Below are 19079 nucleotides of genomic sequence, written 5' to 3' on the forward strand. Positions count from 1 at the left end.
TGGCCTGCAAACTCACAGGAAAGGGGGCATTACCCATGGCTTCACCTTCCCCCTCTGCACACAGAACTGTCACCCTTAGCTCTCTAGACAACAGGCTGCTTCCTACTAAGTGAAACAGAAGACTCCTATTGATACACTAGAAAATGAAAACATACAATTTATAATTAGGGTCTCTCCCAGTGAGCAGAGACTACAGGCCTAGACAGGTGGTCTGGCCGTCCACCCTCCAATGAAAGTGCCTTGGGAAGAGCCAAGAGAGCTCTCTGCTAAGCACCACTGTCAGCTAAAAGGGAAAGAAATCCCTTTTAAGGAAGCTATTTAACTTCAATAGCCTGCTTTTCTGCCAGGATTTTCAATTCCTCTGAACATAAGCCGAACCACAGACTGCTACACGTATGTCTGGATCTTGGCTTTCCCCCCCGCCCCGTTCTCAGAGCTTCAGCACCAGTTGTTAGCCAAAAATAAACACCATTCCTCAACCATATATGTCCACCAGCCCAGAGCGGGGGAGGAGGAGCAGGAGGTAGGGCAGGTCCCCGGGCTCCGGCCACACACTGTGGCTGCTGCACGCCATGCATCTCACCCAGCTCAACCGGGAGTGCCTGCTGCACCTCTTCTCCTTCCTGGACAAGGACAGCAGGAAGAACCTTGCCAGGACCTGCCCCCAGCTCCAGGACGTGTTTGAGGACCCCACACTCTGGCCCCTGCTGCACTTTCACTCCCTGGTAGAACTCAAGAAGGACAACTTCCTGCTGAGCCCAGCCCTCAGGAGCCTCTCCATCTGCTGGTACTCTAGTCGCGTGCAGGTGTGCAGTATTGAGGACTGGCTCAAGAGCGCCTTCCAGAGGACCATCTGCAGCCGGCATGAGAGTCTGGTCAATGATTTCCTCTTCCAGGTGTGCGACAGGTAGGCCACCTCCTGAGCAGAGCTGGCTTTGGTGGGGTCTGGATTCTAGAGCTCTAGGAGACTTCTGGGGGACAGGGAAGAACAAACCACAAGACCAAGATAGCTCCATTTTGGGGACAATCTAACTAGGCCCAAGGCAGACTGTCCCAGCCTGTCCACAGCACAGTCCCCAGAGGATGATGAGTACAGTCGTGGGGATTCTCCTCCTCTTAGCCTCACAGGTCCTGGAGCTGCTTCTGCCACAAGGAGGAAGCATTCGGGCAGCTGTCTGCCCTGGCAGCCATTAAGACCTCAGGGGCTCTGGCTGGGCCTCTATTTTCAAGGTCAGGCCCTGGGAAAGGTTCTTAAGACTCAGCTATTAGCTTCCGCCTCCACTCTTCCCCTAGCAAACAAACTCCAAGGTTTGTGACATGCAACTAAGGAAGGAGAGCAAGGGTGCTCTGGGTTAGTCGAACCAAGCCAGACTGCGGGGGGAGGAGGGGTGGTGGTATTGAAGAATGGTTTCCTCATTAGAAATTTACTAATCTCACTGTACCCCTAGGGAAGGGTGTTTTGGCCTATTTTTACAAATGAGCAAATCAAAGCTCTGAGAGATCATGTGATTTGCCCATAGCCTAGGATTACTGGATTTTAGGGGAAAAAAAAAAAAATGCAAGACATCCAGTTAAATTTGAATTTTAGACAAAATTAATTTGTTTAAATGTTTATTCATTTTTTGAGAGAGCAAGCTAGCGAGCATGAATGGGGGAGGGGCAGAGAGAGAAGGAGACACAGAATCCGAAGCAGGATCCAGGCTCTGAGCTGTGAGCACAGAGCCCGAGGTGGGGCTGGAACTCAGGAACCACGAGATCATGACCTGAGCCAGTCGGAAGCTCAGCTGACTGAGCCACCCAGGCTGCCCCTAATTTTCTGATGTAAGTATGTCCCAAATACATCCTGTACTCATCCTTCAAGCCTACCATGGGTAGAGGCTGAGCCACAGGCAACCCTCCATGGTCTCACCCTCCTGCCTAAGGTAGCCCACACAAGCAGACTTCTGCTGCCAGCCTGTCTCTCAGCCTGTATTTACCAGTCCTGTCCTGACTTTGAGGAAGAGCACTCTTGGTTGGTAACACACTAGGCTCCGCCAGTTTGCTGCCACCCAGGTTTAAAAGCTGCTGTTTACTGGCAGCATGACAGGAATGAAGGCAAACAGTGTGGTGGCCCCGCCCTGCCTTTTTTTTAAGGCAGCAGGAAGAAAAGCCCATCTTGGCTAGGCCCTGCCAGGATGAGGCCATCTCGATGGGTTTAACAAGGCCCGGAAATCAGACTGGAGTGACATATACGGGAGGGTCACGCCTACTCTCAAGTTGTTCCATTCTTGCTGTAAGAGAGCTGGCAAGGTATGGATGAGGCCCCTCATGGCACCATGTGGGTGCAGCAAGGGGCCCCAGTGACACAAAACGAACAAAGAGCTTGGTGGTCAGGGTTCCGTGCGGAGTCTCCCAGCTCTGCTCCTGTCCAACCATGGGAGCCCAGCCCAAACATTTACACTCTTTCAACCTACTTTCTTGATCTTTAAAATGGGATAAGTCACCTTTCTCACAGGCTAAGAAGATGAAATGACACAATAGCACTGGCACACAGTGGATACTAATATCCACCAAATCTGGTTCTTTAGCAATTGGCTCTTGGCAGGGAGAGACGGGAGAACAGGGAAGGATGGCAGGGAAGGAGTCCGCTTTCTCTGTTTTGTTCCTACAAGCAAGATTATTCTAAAGGTTCTTACAACAAAAGGGACCACTCACCATCTTTGTGGCTTAAACACCTAATCATCATAACCACCCTGAAGGTAATAACTTCTCCCACTTGACAGATAAGGAGGACTAGCACAGCTCAGGCATTTGTCCTTGGTCAGAGCGCAAATAAGTTACAGGCAAGTTACCTGAGCCCTCATTCACACAACAGGGTGTAGACAGAGGATTGGATATGAAGACTAAAGAAGCCATGTGAACTTGGGGAGGTGATATGGGCTCAGCGCCTGAAATGAGGCGGTGCCCAGTCTGCTACAGTCAGGGGGTTAAGGGAGAAGCTTATCGGGAAAGGGAAAGCCCCAGTCTAGACGCCAGCAACTTCTGGCTACAGGGAGCCAAGGCCCCTGCCCACAAGACCGGTCCTTCTTGACTGCAAAGCTGTCTGGTTCTGTGTGCTCCCAGAAAAAGTGAGTTACAATTGCCTACAAAAGGCCCTGTCTAAGGCTCTTTACACTCCCCATCTCAATCTTCACTACAACCCCACCGGTAGGCATTATTCCCTCCCTGCTGTGCCTGCCCCACTTCCCCCAAGAAACTAAAGCTCAGTGAGTGGTTTAGCAAATAAGCCAAATCTAACTTCTGCTCAAGATTCTTCTCAGCAGCAGGTGCTGGTTAGGTTGGGGCAGAGGAGCCTCCAAACTGTGTAGAAGTGGCCCTGACTATACCCACTTCACTCTGGTTCCTGACCTTTTCTAGGCTGGCATCCCAGTGGGCATGCAATAACTGTCTCAGTTAACTGAGCTGAAACCCGGGCTCTAGAACCCAGAGACAGGCATACTGGGAGAAATGTCCCGACCCCAGATTCACGGGTTGAACGTGCCCGTCTCTAAGCCACCCTACAGGGAAACCCTTGTTCCCACCTGACCATCCTCCCAGGAGCATCAAGGCCTAAGTTTGAAGCCAGACTCAATTGGTCACCCAGCATCTCTTCTCTCACCCCAAAGCAAACGAGTCCGGAGAGAACCCAAGAACATCCAGAGTTGTCCACCTACAGCAGGACCAGGGGCGGCTCACGAGGCTGAAAGCCACGCAGAGTGAAGTTTGGTGGAATGGAGAGGCAGAAAGTAGAAATGGGACAGGAGCCTTGGTTTTGATCCTGGCCGCGGCATCGCAGGCCAAGTTCCTTAAACTTGCTGAGTCCCGTTCCCTGTTTCCGTGCCCACAATATGCAGAGAGTCCCAGGGTTGTTAGGGGGCAACCTGGCCTGGGAGCTCCAGGACCAGGCGGGGCCCAGGGCTGACGCAAATCGCGACCCCGCGGGCCCCTCCCGGGGTCACTACGATCTCTCCGCAGGTGCCCCAACCTCGAGTCCGTCACGCTTTCAGGATGCGGCCATGTCACCGACGACTGCCTCGTGCGCCTACTGCGCTGCTGCCAGCACTTGCGTGCGCTGCGCCTGGAGAACTGCGCGCGCGTCACCAACCGCACGCTTGCTGCTGTGGCGACGCACGGGCGCGCGCTGCAGACCCTGCACGTGGACTTTTGCCGCAACGTGAGCGCGGCCGGCCTGCGCCGCCTGAGCGCCGCGTGCCCGCGCCTGGCGCTGCGAGCCGAGCACAGCGCGACGATGATCCCCGACCAGCTCCCCAGGGCGCCCGGCACTGCCCTTCGTAAGCTACTGCCGCGCTAGGCAGACGGCGCCGAGGCACGACACGCGGCCAAGGGCCGCCGGGCGGAAGGAGCAACCTGGTTTCCAACCACAGCCCCTCCACCTCCCAGAGCGTTGTCACACCTCTGAAGCTCAGTTTCCGGGTCTGCAAAATTGGGACACTAATGCCTACCTCACATTAATGACGGTTTTACGCACAGGAGTGCAAGATTAACCGGATGCTGGGAAAACACTCGGATAGTTCTCACTAAACAGCACATTTCCCGACGCCCTTCTGCCCCAGGTCCTCAACCACACACTGCCTGCAGCAGCGGGACAGGCCTGCACCGCGCATGGACTGCAATCCCCGGCGGGGGCCTAAATACCCGCACGGGGAGGCGTGGCCACCGGGAGCCCTCCGGCATCGCGCAAGCGCCCTGGGAACGGGGGTGGGGCGACCTTCGCAGCCGGCCTCTCGTCCCCCACTACGTCTGTGGCTCCGGCTTCCCAGGAGCGTGGCCTCTGTGCAGCGCGAGCGGGCGGGACAAGCGGGGGACCCGGGACTCACAGTCGGAGAGAGCCACCGAACCCGCCACCGCGGCCCTGTCGCCCGCACCTTTGCTCGGTGGCCGGGAGAGCCCGCTTGCCTTTCCCCAGCAGAGACCGCACACATAATTCTAGAAAATGCGCTGGTAGATGTGATTCTTTCATAAATAGCATATCCTTATTTTCTATGGTTATCTTATCACAAAGGCAGAAGAAATCGTTTGAAAAACCCTAAGTAAAGATTTGAAAACAAGAGCAGCAGCCCCGCTTAAGTCTCTTGATAATGAAACCAATTAGAAGCTGATACAAAGATTTTTACATGCTGGACTTGCTCAACATGGGCACACGCCTTGACTTAACAATTTCAGGGCTTTAGTCACTGATGTCTCACCTTTAGCCACAAAGTATAGGCTCTCGTCCAGGCAGCAGCCTCCGGGTCCCAGGTACACGGTGAAAACTTGGGTTAAGAGTGGAAGGCAGGGAGCCATGCATGGGCCGGCGGGCAGGCGACGCTCACGCTCTGGCTCCGCCCACCACCAGCGGTTAGCTAGGGCCTTTAGGCACTTGAGGCCAGGTGTTTCTTTTCTGGGAAAGAGGATCTCCATCCGTACTCACGGTTGCCCAATATTGGGGAACCAGCGAGGAAATTCCATTCTCACGGAGCTTACCTTCTAGTAGAAGGGACAGTAATTGGTATATAAAAAGACAATAAAGCTACGGTGGCGGAAGGTGGGGAGGAGGCACCAGGAAAGGGGATATCTGGCAACTGCTGGCGAAGGTTTGGGGAGAGGGAAGCTACTTAAAAGGGGTTGATCAATATAAGCCTGAGTGGCAGCATCTGAAACAAGAAGTGAGGGAGGGGGCCAAGCAGCATCTGGCAGGAAAATATTCCAGGTGGAGGGAATAGCCGGTGCAAGGCTCCAGACCAAGAGCAGAGCCCGTGAGTTAGGGGAGGCCTGGTGATTAGCGTGGCCTAGGGGAGGCCTGGTGATTAGCGTGGCCGGAGCAGAGTGAGTGAGGAGGAAAGGTGAGCAGAAAAGGAGATCCGAGAAATAGGGATGTGGGCGGCCGTTGGGGCCTCAGAGGTTATTGTGAGCACGAAATGAGAGCTGGAGGTCCCCCACCCAACCTACCCGCAGGAGCCAGGGCCCCAAGCAGAGATGATATACATGTAGGTGACTCCCAGGAGCTGAAATTTCTCCAGGCAGAACCTGTGGGCAGGCAAGCAGCAACCCAGCCCATCCCAACCCCTCCAGGGACTGCCAAAAAGGCCTCAGCTTCGCCCAGAGCCCCCTTGTCTCCACAGCGCTTAGCCCAGAAACAGGTGGGTAATTGCTCTGGTGGGTAATTGCACTGAGGCCACGCCTGGCATAGTTCCTTCACACCCTTGTGTAGGGAGAGCCCGCTGCCTCAGGCCGCCAGCTACTCTGGAATGGGAGGGCCCCACTCCTCCGGGTGGGTAATTTTCCAGTTTACCCACCATAGCTCCGGACTCTAGAAGGAGGCCTTGCTGGCCTTTCCCCCACTCCTGCAAACAATGTTTAAAGAAAGCTCAGGCTTCCATGGGGTTAAATGTTTGTTTAAAATAGCACCACTTAAGCCCTGGGCTTTGCTTTTATTATCTCTGATAAGCCTGAATTCTCAGCAGGTTCTGTTTGCCCTGAGTTGGGGGGTTTAGTCTGGGGAACAACAGAATCCTAGTTTCTGGCTCTCCTCTGAGAGCAGTCAGCCTTCTCCAGACCTCACCTTTTTTTTTTTTTTTTTTTTTTTTTTTTTTTTGGGAGAGGGGGGGAGAGGGCATGCGTGTGAGGCACGGGGGGGGGGGGGGGGGGGGGGGGGGGTGGAGGGGAGAGACAATCCCAAGCAGGCTCTGAGATGTTGGCACAGAGTCCTACTCGGGCTCGATCTCATGAACTGTGAGACCATGACCTGAGCCGAAATCAAGAGTTGGACGCTTGACTGAGCCAGGCGGGTGCCCCTGGCCCTCAGCTTTTTAATCTGTGGATTGGGATTGCTAGAGAATCTTGCTTGCAGGGCTCTTCTAAGGATTAAGACATTATGTGTGTAAAGCGGAAGTCACTGCAAGTTCAGCTGGAATAGGGTAACCTGAGGCCCCCTTTCCCTCTCCCTATGGAAGCTCTTTTACAAATGAGGGTTAAATCCCCTGGCTAAGCTTCTGGTGCCCAGTAATCCCCCACATACTGAGGCTGTAGTGACCACAGAACTGAAGCCGTGCTGACAGCTGCATCCAACACGGTTTCTCCAGCTTGAATCGGGCCCCGCCCCCTCCCCGGGGCGTGAGGGCCACCTGAGGTACAGCCAGAAGGCAGGCACTGATGAGATGGCTCTCCGATCTGCCTTCTAACAGGTGCTGTTCACATCAGTGGGCACTGAGCAAAAAGCCCTTGACAGAACAGTCAGTCCCCTGCTTGATCAGTAACAATGTTCCAGGTCTTCTCTCAGATCTGCATAGAACAAGGGACATAACATGCCTAATTAATCCACGGACTCAATCATCTGGGGTTGCGGGGAGTGTTGAGTGATCTGCAGCTCTGCCATCCATCACTTCTGACAAGTTATGACCTCTCTGAGCCTGTTTATCTCTACAATAGGACCAGTACCCTCTCTGTAACGCTCTGATGAGATCAGGTCTAAATGTGCAGTTGCCTGGAGGGCTGGGGTAGGGAGAGGCGTCCTCACATCCACATCTGTGGGGGCCTGGAAAAGCCAAGTGCCTGGCAGAACCCATAAGGCCTGGGCACCAGGAAGATGCAAGCAGGGTCTATATGGGGGTGATCCAGGAACACTGGATGGAGGACATCACTTGATTTGAGCCACGCTGAAAGACTGACCCCCGCTCCCACAGGGTCTGTGTTCCATCAGCAGGTACAGTTCAGCAAGGGTGCAGCCAGAAAGCCCAAGGCATCCCCACAGATGCCAGGGGAGACGGGAGCCTGTGTTCCAAAGCCACTTGAAAATGGCTCGGAGGTTACGAGTGTCCTCACGGCTTCCATTAGAGCAGACTACAAACTCTCCAGCTCCTGAACGCACTCTTCACTCAGTTTTGGCCAAGGCAGCCAATGGCTACACAGAGGAAAAGCTAGGGGGAGGGCGCACAGCCTTGGCACGGGCACCCGGGCAGGACAGTGCTCCCCGGTGGAAAGCTGATGCCAGTCACCACACGGTGCCAGCTGGTCTGCACGGGAACCTCAGTACTAGCAGAGACTGGAGCCGCACGCTCTTAGGTCAGGGGCTCCAGGATGCTCCTTGGCAGGTGGAGGCTCCTGGGGTGGGGGAGGTGCCATGAGGTTTGTGTTACAGGGACACACGGGCCCATTTCTGCACAGGTGGGATGACTGGCGGGAACTAAGCTCTCTGGGTTCTACCATCATCGGTGGACGTGCTCACAGGAAGCCAGGGCTCCCAGCTCTAGCCTGTACACACTTGTGATCCGGCACTTTCCCTCTCCAGACCTCAGGTTATGGTCTGTAAAAGGAGAGGTCACCTGACCCCTTAGCTCTAGGATTCCTCCAGCTGTAGGATACAATGCCCAAGACTTGTTTTTTCTGCTAAAAACCAAGTTCAACACATCTGACTGGCAGGGCTGGGCAAGGGCCACAGAGCTGGGAGGCCCAGAACAAAGCTGCACTTTGAAAGGCCTCTGGGGAAATCTTAAATTTTAAAACTTTTTTTTTTAATGTTTGTTTATTCTTGAGAGGGAGACAGAGTGTGAGCAAGGGAGGGGCAGAGACAGCGAGAGACACAGAATCCGAAGCAGGCTCCAGGCTCCGAGCTGTCAGCGCAGAGCCCGGCACGGGGCTCGAACCCACAAACCGTGAGATCATGACCTGAGCCTAAGTCGGTTGCTTAAACGACTGAGCCACCCAGGCACCCCAAGGGGAAATCTTAAATTTTAAAAGCTGGGGGTCCAAATTCTCTGGAGACTATGTCAGGGTCAAAAAAACTGCAAGTATTTAACTGAATGAATCCAGCAAATAAAAAACTGCCCAAGCCTCTACAGAGAGGCTGAAAGTGAACTAGGGGATAAACACCTGTGCTGGGCCCACTTCAGCCCCTCAGACCAGGGACTTCAACCTTCCTCTCTCAGGGCTTCTAAAAATCAGCAAATTACAAAAGAAGAAAAAAAGACAGGTTTCCAGCAAAGAAATGGCATCTGTTATAAAATCAAGGTGTCTATGCAGATTTTCCTTGCAGGGTCAGACCTCCTGAAAAGCTGTCCAGGAAGCCTGACAGGTGGCGCCTGGAACCATGAGCATCAGCCTGCTGAGGGCACCTTTGCCCTACAATCAAGAATCAAATGTGGCAGCAAAGGACAGAGCCTTTCAAAGGTTGAGGCATTATTTTTATTTAAAATAAACCCTGAGGGGCGCCTAGGTGGCTCAGTTGGTTAAGTGTCCAACTTCAGCTCAGGTCATGATCTCAGTCTGTGAGTTCGAGCCCCACGTCAGGCTCTGTGCTGATGGCTCAGAGCCTGGGGCCTGCTTCAGATTCTGTGTCTCCCTCTCTGCCCTTCCCCTGCTCATGCTCTATTTCTCTCTGTCTCAAAAATAACATTTTAAAAAAATTAAAATAAAATAAAATAAAATAAAATAAACCCCGAGACTGCAGATGTAGCCTTCAGCTGGGCACACTCCCAGCCCAGCTCAGAAAGAGGGAAGAGCCACTTGTTACCAGGAACCAGCCCAGGAGGCTCTGAGAGACCCATCTTCTGGCATTGTCCAGGACCTCAGGAGCACACAGAGGCCTCTCTCCTCTCAGTTCCCTCCTGGCCCAGAGGCCTGGGCAGTGTGTTTCCACCCCAGGCTGAGTGCTTTAGGCCCAGAGCCCTTCACCACTTCTGTTCCTGCCGACTGAGCTCTGACATCAAGTATTAAAGGTTCGTCTTTGCCCAGAACCCCTGTGGCTTCCCAGAAGCTGTAGTTTCTCCCTCTGAGACCCAATTCCAATTGAAGGCTTCTCTTCGACAAAACTAACGTGATCGTGACACGTATTATTAGGCACAGTCACTGGGAAATATCTATATAACACAAAACCGTATCTTTGTTCCAATTTCTCTTTGAAAACACTTATTTTCTACCTTCCTTGTGGAAAACAAGTGCCTGCAAAGCTCTCCATCTGGCACCTCATTTGACTGAACTGTCCTCGGTCCATGAAGTACTGCAGCAACGAACTGGCTGTAGATGAAGACAAACCACCCAAAGGCCTTGCCCTCTTCCTGTTCCCACTCCCCGCAGCCAGAACCTTCATAGCTGCTCTTGAGATGGCCCCCTCTCCCAGAACCACCCGCTCATTCTGACATGCCCAGGAGTGTAACCCCTTCCCCAGCCCATGCACAGCTTCCCACCATCCACCATTCAAGGATACGAAAGCCACTCACTGGTTCTCATATTATTTGCACATTCACCCGCTCATTCTCGTGGTCACTCATTCGTGCGTGCGGAGTGCCTACTAGCAATGGCGGTCCGTCTGCACGACCGTAAACCGCCCGGCTCTCTAAGCCCCCACGTACTCCTCACAGGCAAGGTTAAATCGTGTTACTCTCGTTAGCTTCCTCCTTGCTTAGGAGAGCCACTCCCCACTGGGGCTATTCCGGAAAGGCTCTTGTTAGCATGTTACACTCAAACCAGCATCAGAGGAGGAGGAAGGGGGTTGCTGAGAGGACAGGCCAACGGGCTGACCCAAGGGCCCCGGGTGATGGGTGAGGGGACGAAGTAAGGCAGCCAGGATGATAGAATAAATGAAAGTAGGGGCTGCCCACTCCCAGGGGCTGCTCTGTCATCTCCAAGCCAAGCTCACTCGGTGTGAAGGAGTGTTTCTGACGGGTCAAAACGCCGTCACAGTGAGACTAGCCCCAGAGCTTGTCCTTTCTCAGTCAGAGGCTCCACTGGAGGTAACAAAAGCAGCCCACGCTCTGGTTCCTGCATCGGCTTTATTTCTCTGCATAAGGAACCCTGCACAGGCAATTCAAATTAAAACAAAATAAATATATGAATATTCATGTAAAACTGTCCTTTCTAATGAACAATTATACACAATGTACAATTTCATGTTCACTGGGTGGGTTTACAAAAATGTACCATTCCCAACTAAAAATGCACCAAAATGGTTCCATGCAAACTTATCAAAAGTGACCAAAAATGTGGAGGGAAAAACCTGACTGAGAGCACTTTGTCTTTTTTTTTTTTTTTTTTGTACAATCACAGAAAAATAAAAACATCTAATTTCTTTGTTACATTTAGAGTAACTAAATGTGGCCACTGTTTGTAATGTCGGTTTATGTTCCTAAAACATCTATGTAGTTACCATAAAAGTGTATCCACATGAAACTGGAAGTGAGCATCACTGAGAAAAGGGGCTGGTGGCCCCCCCGCGCGGTCAGTAGTCGGTGTCGGAGCCCTCAGCGTTGTCCACGTTCCGCGAGAGCATGTAGTTGTCCATGTCGATGGAGCGGCAGTTGTTGATGGCATAGCGCAGGCGCTCGGCCATGACCAGCTGGCTGGAGTAGGGGGGCAGCCGCAGCTGGAAGAAGCAGGTCTGTGAGGTAGGCAGACTGTCATAAGGCTGTGGAGAGAGAGACCCGGAGCCGTGACTGCAGCATCGGGGTGTCACGGGGTACCTGTGACTGCTGCCCCCCCAAAATCAGGAAAGCACTTCTCCCGGCCTTTAAGATGGGCTCCACAGACAGGACTGCAGGGCCGACTAGAGGGGAAGGACAGACTGTGCTGTGTTGGAAGGAAGGCGGGCTCTGGTGTCCCACGGCCACCAAAGTTTTTGGTGAAGAGGGTTCCTTCCTGTCCTCACTCCCCCAGTGGCCCCGTGTGGAAGGTGAGAGCAAGCCCTGACCGGCAGGATCATGTGAGAGAACACACTTCTCACGGTGCCTGCCACGGAGTGTGGGTGCAGCAGAGCTCGTTCCCTATCGCCTGAGGCGCCTGAAGCGGCCTCAGGGATCCCCTGCCAGCCGAGGAAATGGAAGGAACTGGGAGGGAGTCACCGCCCTCCTCCACGCCCACCCCACCCCCGCCCATCCCTCCCAGTGTGCATTCTGTGTCCCTCGTCTGCGATGGCTGCCAGCACACAGCTCGCACGAGGAGGGAGCAGTGAATTAAATCCCAGTCCATCCATCTAACTGACAGTGACACAGACATTTAAGATGATCATTACGATGACCAGCAGCAAAGCCGAAAAGTGCCTGGGGCAGACTGCGCTAAATACAGCACACAGAACCACATATGCTGGAGGCTGACTGGGAGGCGCGCCACATACGTGAAAGGTGGAAAAGGCCGCTACTGGGGAGGCGACATACGCTCTCTGGCCCTCCCTGCAAACACAACTGGCTGCCCAACTGTCTGTACTGATGGTAATGATTCTACTTTTTTATAACATTAAAAAAAAAGTTTTTAAAAAAGCATTTGGCCTCTCTTTCTTGCTCACCTCCTTGAAACTGGCTCTCCTCCTCCTCCCCGGAGCCCTACACCTGGTGAATACACCTCAAAGACGTGGGAGATGGAGGGCCTACAAGCCTAACTGGGCCTGAGTCAGTGAGGACACAGAAACCTCGATCGCAGAAAAACAACAACCAGCAAAGTCACTGAAGGGGAATGTCAACAGGTGCGTCTGATTGGGAAGGTGGAGCGATGGTCTGAAAGTCACAAAGGAAGGACCTGTAGTGGTCGGTTTTCTGAGGCTGAAAAGTCTCAGGCAGGGGATTAGTGATGGATTAACTCCCGGGATGGCAGGGGTAGCTTGGGACGGACACACAAGGCAAGGGTTTTTTCCAGAGCTGAATAGAAGCAAACCATTTCTTCCACCCACCTCTCTCTGAAGCAACAAAACAGATTTACAACTTATAGTTTCTGGCAAGTCATGTAGAAAATTTATGGAAAGGTTCTTTTCATAGCCCTTCCTGTGCACGGCCTCTCCAGCAAGCCTAGCCTAGGCCGGCAGCTTCAGGAGGCAGTGGGGGAGGGACAGCTTTGGCTACAGCAACCTCCAGGAATAGTTACTGGAAAAACACCAGAAAGGCAGACGCTGAAACTGGCAGGAAGGGTCCTTGTGTGAAGAGGCCCTACTTTCCTTACTGTTTCCAGAATAAACATGATGGGCCCTGCTCGGAAGACTGCCCAGCCCTTGAGGAGTTGGGAGGTAAAGAGATAGAGGAAACACATTCTTTTTTTTTTTTTTTTTTAGAGGAAACACATTCTAATTTAATGCTGGGTTCAAGGGATGTACCAGGTGTCCAGGAAGTAGATAAAGGGAGATCCAAGTCTGGCCTCAGGAAGGGTCAGGGGCAGCAGGAAAGCATCCAAGAGGGCTTCCTGGAGGAGATGACATTGGTGTCCGGACTAAAGGATAAGTAAGTGCTTGCCAGGCATAGATGGAAAGGGGTGTGAAGAACTTCCTAAAGCAGAGGGAAGAGCCTACACAAAGGCACATGAGTGTAGAAACAGCGTGGTCTGTCAGGAAAAAAGATAAGCAGTCTGTTACGGTCAGAAGGCACTATGTGTTAAGAGGTGGTATCAGAAGGCAGGGACAGAGGCCATACTGTGGAGGTATTTAAGGCCACTAAGGCAGCTGGCATTTATCCTCGAGTCAGGGGGCTCCTGAATGGTCTGAAAGGAGGAGAGTGACAAGGTCAGATGGGTGTGAGAAAGATGACTCTGGCAGCAGCGTGCATTTAAGGCTCTGAGCCCTTTTATTTCTAAGCCATCTGTCAAAATGGCAGCTGGGCTGGGGCTGTGCCACAGAGAAGCCACACCACCTGCTCCACGGCACGCACCACACAGCAGCCACAGAGCACGTATTGCTGTTCCCGTCTTCATGTTCCTTCTGCAGTACGTGCGCCAGTTACTGGTTAGTATTTTGTGAAAACAGACAAGACCACGTCTGAGCGCACAAGTCACACGATGAAAAGGCGCAGGAAATAAGGGCAAGGCAACACGATGGCCCCAGTGGCAAGCTTAGCTTTTACTCGGGAAGATACTGGAGGATTTAGCAAATGTTGCTGGCTGTAGTGTGATTTCTGTATCCATTTAGGGCTGTTTTCAGTCAAGTTATGTTTCTTAACAAGTTTTTCTGCTGGATTTTTTTTTTTAAATCTGGAAATTCCAAACATTAAGCCTGAATTGGCAGGCCTACTTGAGGGTCACCAGTTCAGTTTTCCCAAAATGCAAGCAACAAGGAGGCGGCGGGGCGGACATTAGCCAGGAAGGCAGGCGTGCTTACTTACCCTATCAACCTTCATGATTTGAAATCTCTGAGAAATGTCAGCAGTGTTGGCTGGTAGTCGAGATCTTCCAGACACAAACCTCATGAAAAGCACCCGCTCCTCGTTCGAGAACTCCTCCAGCGTGTGCCAGAACCACTGCACCAGCTGGTGCTGCTCGTCCACCTCCCGGTACCGCACCACTTTCTTCAGAACTTCCACGGAGATCTCGGGCATCCCACACACCATCTGCTCCAGCTGCTTTGCCGTGAGGAGGGACAGCAGCGGCACAGGGACGATCCAGGACATCCCTTCTCGGACTGCAGCCACCTGCTCCCAGGACAAGTTGCTTGTTACACGTGTGCACGGAGACCGGGAAACTCCCGCTTGCTCATTCCCCAGAACTCAGGTGCACATGGCCCACCTGCCCCTGCCCCTTTGTTACAGCTTCTCCCTGCCTGTGGGACTTGTACACCCCTTCTGGTCCCAGATCAAGTCCATTTAGGAGCCTGCCTTCCGCCTCCACAAAACTCAGCCCGCTGGGCCCCCCAGTGCCATCCCCGCTCATACCCCTAATCACGTGTGGCCGGGCACTGTTACACTGGGCTCTGTGGGCTACTTGGTCTCCTCATTAGGGTAAGAAGCTCCTGGAGGATGTGTCTAGCTTCTACTGTTTTTGTCATTCATATTTTTCTTTTGAAAATAATTCTATCCTTTCGTAAAATTTATTTGTGCTCATTGTAAAAAAAAAAAAAAAAAAAAAAACGTACAAAGAAGAAAGTAAAACTGGCAAGTCTTTCTGTGGGAAGGGGGTAGAAAGGACAGAAGATTTAATCAGGAGACTTGGGGTCTGAATCCAAGCTCCACCTCTTCAATTTTTTCATCTGAGAAGCAAGGCAAATGATTGCTGCTCATGTGACTATGACGAGAATTTTTAATGCAAGTCTGTGTGACCAGACAGTTACATTGCTTCTTTTCTCCTAGTGGGGTGCTCACAACAGGTCAGCTGGGGAATGTGGAGCAGGAGCTGCCAGGGGCTGCCCGAGTCTGTTTAAAAAAATCCCCCCCAAGGAGGGCGCCTGGGTGGCTCAGTCAGTTATCGTCTGGCTTCAGCTCTGATCATGATCTTGTAGTTCTTGAGTTTGTGAGCCCTGCGTCGGGCTCTGTGCTGGTGGTGTGGAGCCTGCTTGGGATTCTCTCTCCTCTCTCTGCCCCTTTCCCATTTGTACCCTCTCTCTCTCTCAAAATAAATAAACTTAAAAAGAAAAAAAAAAAAACCCAAGGTTGCACAGCAATGCACACACCCTACGCACAGACTCATCACCATTCAAGACTTGTTCACAAATACTTCTTCACTCTTGGCCAATTCAGAAGCAACAATGATAAAAAGCAAAACAAAATCTGAGGACCTCAACAGGAGCCACACCTTGGGGAAGGCCCTGGGGTTGTGACTGGTATAAGGCTGTCCTGCCCAGGGCTAAGAAACAGGAGTGGCAGTGAGGGCAGTTTGCACTGTTATTAAAGGGAATACCCTAGCCAAAGTTTGTCCCAACACAAGCTGTCATGCCTGGCAGAATACAAACCAAAAGCTGTCTGGAAAAAAATGAGGCTGGGGTTTGGGGCTGGCTGCTTGGCAGGGAACAAATGGGGACAGCTGTGGGAAAAACACTGGGTTCTAAGAGACATGGAGGAAGTGAGAGCGGAAGAAGGCCTCATTTCTGAGAAAGGAACAAAGCCAGGGCAGAGAAGAGCTCAGCTGAGAGTGGAGGGTCAATCCGACCCTCAAAGGAAGGGCCAGCAGAAGAGCCTAGACCCCACTGTTAAACCTGGTTTGGGATCCTGGCTTTGCCTTGGGCACATCACTTCATTTCTCTGGACTCTGTGCTTTCATCTGTGAAATGGCGACAGTAACCCTTATGTTACAGGGTAACTATAGGAAAAACTGCACCTGAGGGTGCCTGGTCCCAACCTGGCCTGCAGGGGTGACCAATACATTTTTAGTCAATTATGTACTCTAAGGACTAAAATTCTGAAGAACTGGAGACAAACCCTAGGCCCTGGCTGTTGTTAACAGCGTCACTCGCAGGATTTGCTTTCACTAAGCTAAGGGATAACAGTTTTCTGACCGGACTTGGCCCAAAGCCAGAGTCAAAGAAGGAAGCAGGAGTGAAGAGTGCAGAATATATATACACTTCAAATTACTACATAGCCTTAGAGTCTCAGTATAGCTCTCAAGAAGACCCTAACATATTCTGCAAATAAAGTATTACTAAAATGGCTATTAAGGACTGTGCACCCAAAAAAACCCATTTTTGGACAAAATATTCATTTCTCTGGTCACTCATCACATTCTCATTATTTATTAAATGCTTACTACATGTCAGCACAGAACAAGAATATTGAGGATACACCATATATATATGATGTGTGTGTGTGTATGGATATGTGCATGTATGTATGTGTGTATTTATACATGTATATATACATATACACACATACACACACACATACATACATACGCACACACTTCACTCAAAGTCTGACAGGCTAATTAAAGAAACAAAATCTAAACTTTGTGGCCTAGTTCTTAGACCACAATATAGAAATACTGTGATATCTTGAGAAATTTCTAAGTAACAAAAAAGAATTCTACAGGCTATGGACCTGGAGGAAAGCTGGTCGGTAGAGATGAATTTTCAACTGGAGCTTGAAGGACTGCAGCAGGAGGGAGAAAGAGGGATTCGTGTGGGATTGCAAGGCCAGTGTTTAGGGGTTCACTTGCATGGGCCCTGACTGACCCAGCTGAGTGGGGACACTGGGCTGGGGACAGTAAGAGATACAGACAAACAAGACAGGGGAAGAGTAAGATGTTGGGGTCTAAAAGCCTGGGTGAGAGCTTGGTCCTTCAATCCAACCAGTGACCAATTCAGAGCTGTCCTAAGGCCTTGAGTAAGATGACAGGAAATTCATAGATAAGGCCTGTAAAGTCTCTGAAGAGCAGCTGAAATTCTGATACAAGTTAACTGACATGGTTAAGTTCATACATTAAAATTCAGTAGTAACCAGTTATCTCTTCTTTGAAGACAACTGCAAACACTCACAAGCACGTCCCAAATGTCATCTCACCTGTCGGTCCATCTCATGAAGTCGATATTCAATGGCCCTCTCCACATACTCCTTCCTGTTGGAAAATGTCAGTGGGATACTATTTCCACCAGGGATTATGGGAACCATTTTGCCATCAGCACTTTGGCCAACAAAAGAATCAAGAGGAATCATCTAAAAAGAGAAAAAAAATTTTTACAAAAAGAACCCGCTTTTTTTTTTATGTAACAAATAAAAGTAGATTACACACAAATATAGCAAAAACAGTAATAACATCAAAAATATTTTAAGGATAAAAACAAGGAATCCAGGTAGCTAATCATGCCACTTGATCAGAAGGGAATGTGCTGACTTATGAGGCTGTAGTTAAAAATTCCTCTGTTCTCAAATGAGGCTTGATGAACTCTGGTCACCCCAGGCCTCCCTCTCTCCAACTGGGCCCCCCCGCTCGCCCATCCTGGAGGCAGAGAGTTGACTGAGGAGGAAGGAGCAGAAGCTGGGGTGCTGGTGTCAACTCCACCCATCGGCAGCTATGTCAGTTGCTGGGGCTGAGCTGCTCAGGCAGCAACGGGATATGGCGTGAGTTAATCAGACAGCAAGTGGAAGACTGTATCTGAGTTTTACACAGAAAAATTCTAGTCAAAACCAGCAGAAGGCAGACTGGCCAAGATTCACCTCATGGAAACTTTCCTCGGTAATCCCACTGTCTTCAATGTGAAGAATGCTGTTGAGGGTCTGCACGTAGAGCAGATCCACCTCCTCCAGGTCTTCTAGGGTGAGTGGGACACAGCACAGCTGCTTCCACACCAAAGGGGCCAAGTGGAGGTCCAGAGGCTTCTTTGTGCGAATGGCAACCCCCATCAAGATCCCTAAGAACTTAAACTGCATTAAGTGTTCGTCAAGGCAGGCAGAGGGGTTAAAAAGGAACCTGCAAAATTAAAGGAAATATTTCAAATAAACTGCCTTCATTTCTATTAGAAATAAGTTATCCGACAGCTACAGCATAATCCAGACCTGTGCTGTTCAATATGGTTGGTAGTCATCTGCCACATGTGGCTATTCAAATTAATTAAATAAAATGTAAAATGCAGTTCTTCAGTGACTCTAACCACATTTCGAGTGCCCGACAGCCACATGTGCCATGGGGCTAGTGTTCTGGATAGCCCAGGGACCATATTTTGAATTATTTTTAGAAGAACCATGAAATAGCAACTGAATGGTCTATTAGCCCCTAAGCTACCTGCTCCAGGATGCTCTGTTTCCTAAAATCATTTATCATTTATGAGTCCATGCAGCAGGATTCAAAATTCAAAATTTGGCAATACAGATAATTGCTAAGACTAAGTGCTGTGACTTAATAGCGTAGCTAATCTTTCTGATGAATTGTGATGCAGCAAATTCCTTGAGTGGAGGCCATATGGGCCTTCAGAAACACAAAATAAATCAGGTTTCATTATCAAGTCTGAGTTTCCTCTCCCCTCTGTATGATATTTGAATTGGTCCTATAACAAAGTCATGACGGAAGTGCCCCAGTTTCCTGACCTGTAAAATGGTAATAACAGTTCCTACTCCTTTGGGTTCTAATGAGGATTCAGTGGGATAACATATGTAAAGCACTGAGAACAGTGCCTGGCACACAGTCAGCACTCAATAAATGAACTATCATTATTATTATCATTATTACTGTAGATAGTCAACAAACACTTGCTGACTGCCTTACCTATCCCTATTGTAGCCCACTTCTGCAGTAGCATTGGGAGAGGGTATAAGAAGGTCAACAATACCAGTTTCAAGTTCCTGTAAAAGAAAGAACAGGTTTTTGAAAAATGACAATCAAATGCATCAAGAGAACAAACTAAAGATCATACTGAAAAGAGAATATTTTGAAGAATTTATAGTTATGTGACAACCAGG

At 50.7% G+C, this 19079-nt stretch overlaps 2 protein-coding genes and 1 pseudogene across 14 annotated transcripts in view; 2 read left to right on the top strand and 1 right to left on the bottom strand.

The window, feature by feature from the left end:
- LOC125908873 (keratin, type II cytoskeletal 8-like) overlaps positions 1–16191 on the top strand; it is a 327398-nt pseudogene extending 311207 nt beyond the window's left edge.
- On the top strand, positions 323–4330 carry FBXL22 (F-box and leucine rich repeat protein 22). Its single transcript, XM_049611735.1, has 2 exons — positions 323–907; positions 3994–4330. The coding sequence occupies exons 1-2, from the start codon at positions 573–575 to the stop codon at positions 4328–4330; spliced, it is 672 nt and encodes a 223-aa protein (XP_049467692.1). The 5' UTR covers positions 323–572.
- HERC1 (HECT and RLD domain containing E3 ubiquitin protein ligase family member 1) overlaps positions 10771–19079 on the bottom strand; it is a 187240-nt gene continuing 178931 nt past the window's right edge. For all 13 annotated transcript variants that reach the window (XM_049611706.1, XM_049611711.1, XM_049611710.1 and 10 more), the window contains 5 exons: positions 18886–18962; positions 17841–18093; positions 17187–17339; positions 14085–14390; positions 10771–11416 (listed from right to left, as the gene is read on the bottom strand). In XM_049611706.1, coding sequence (XP_049467663.1) covers positions 11231–11416; positions 14085–14390; positions 17187–17339; positions 17841–18093; positions 18886–18962 — 975 coding nt within the window. In that variant the 3' untranslated portion in view covers positions 10771–11230. The remainder of the gene's footprint in view (positions 11417–14084; positions 14391–17186; positions 17340–17840; positions 18094–18885; positions 18963–19079) is intronic.

Source organism: Panthera uncia, assembly GCF_023721935.1.
Source record: "Panthera uncia isolate 11264 chromosome B3 unlocalized genomic scaffold, Puncia_PCG_1.0 HiC_scaffold_1, whole genome shotgun sequence".
In the NCBI taxonomy this organism is placed as follows: domain Eukaryota; kingdom Metazoa; phylum Chordata; class Mammalia; order Carnivora; family Felidae; genus Panthera; species Panthera uncia.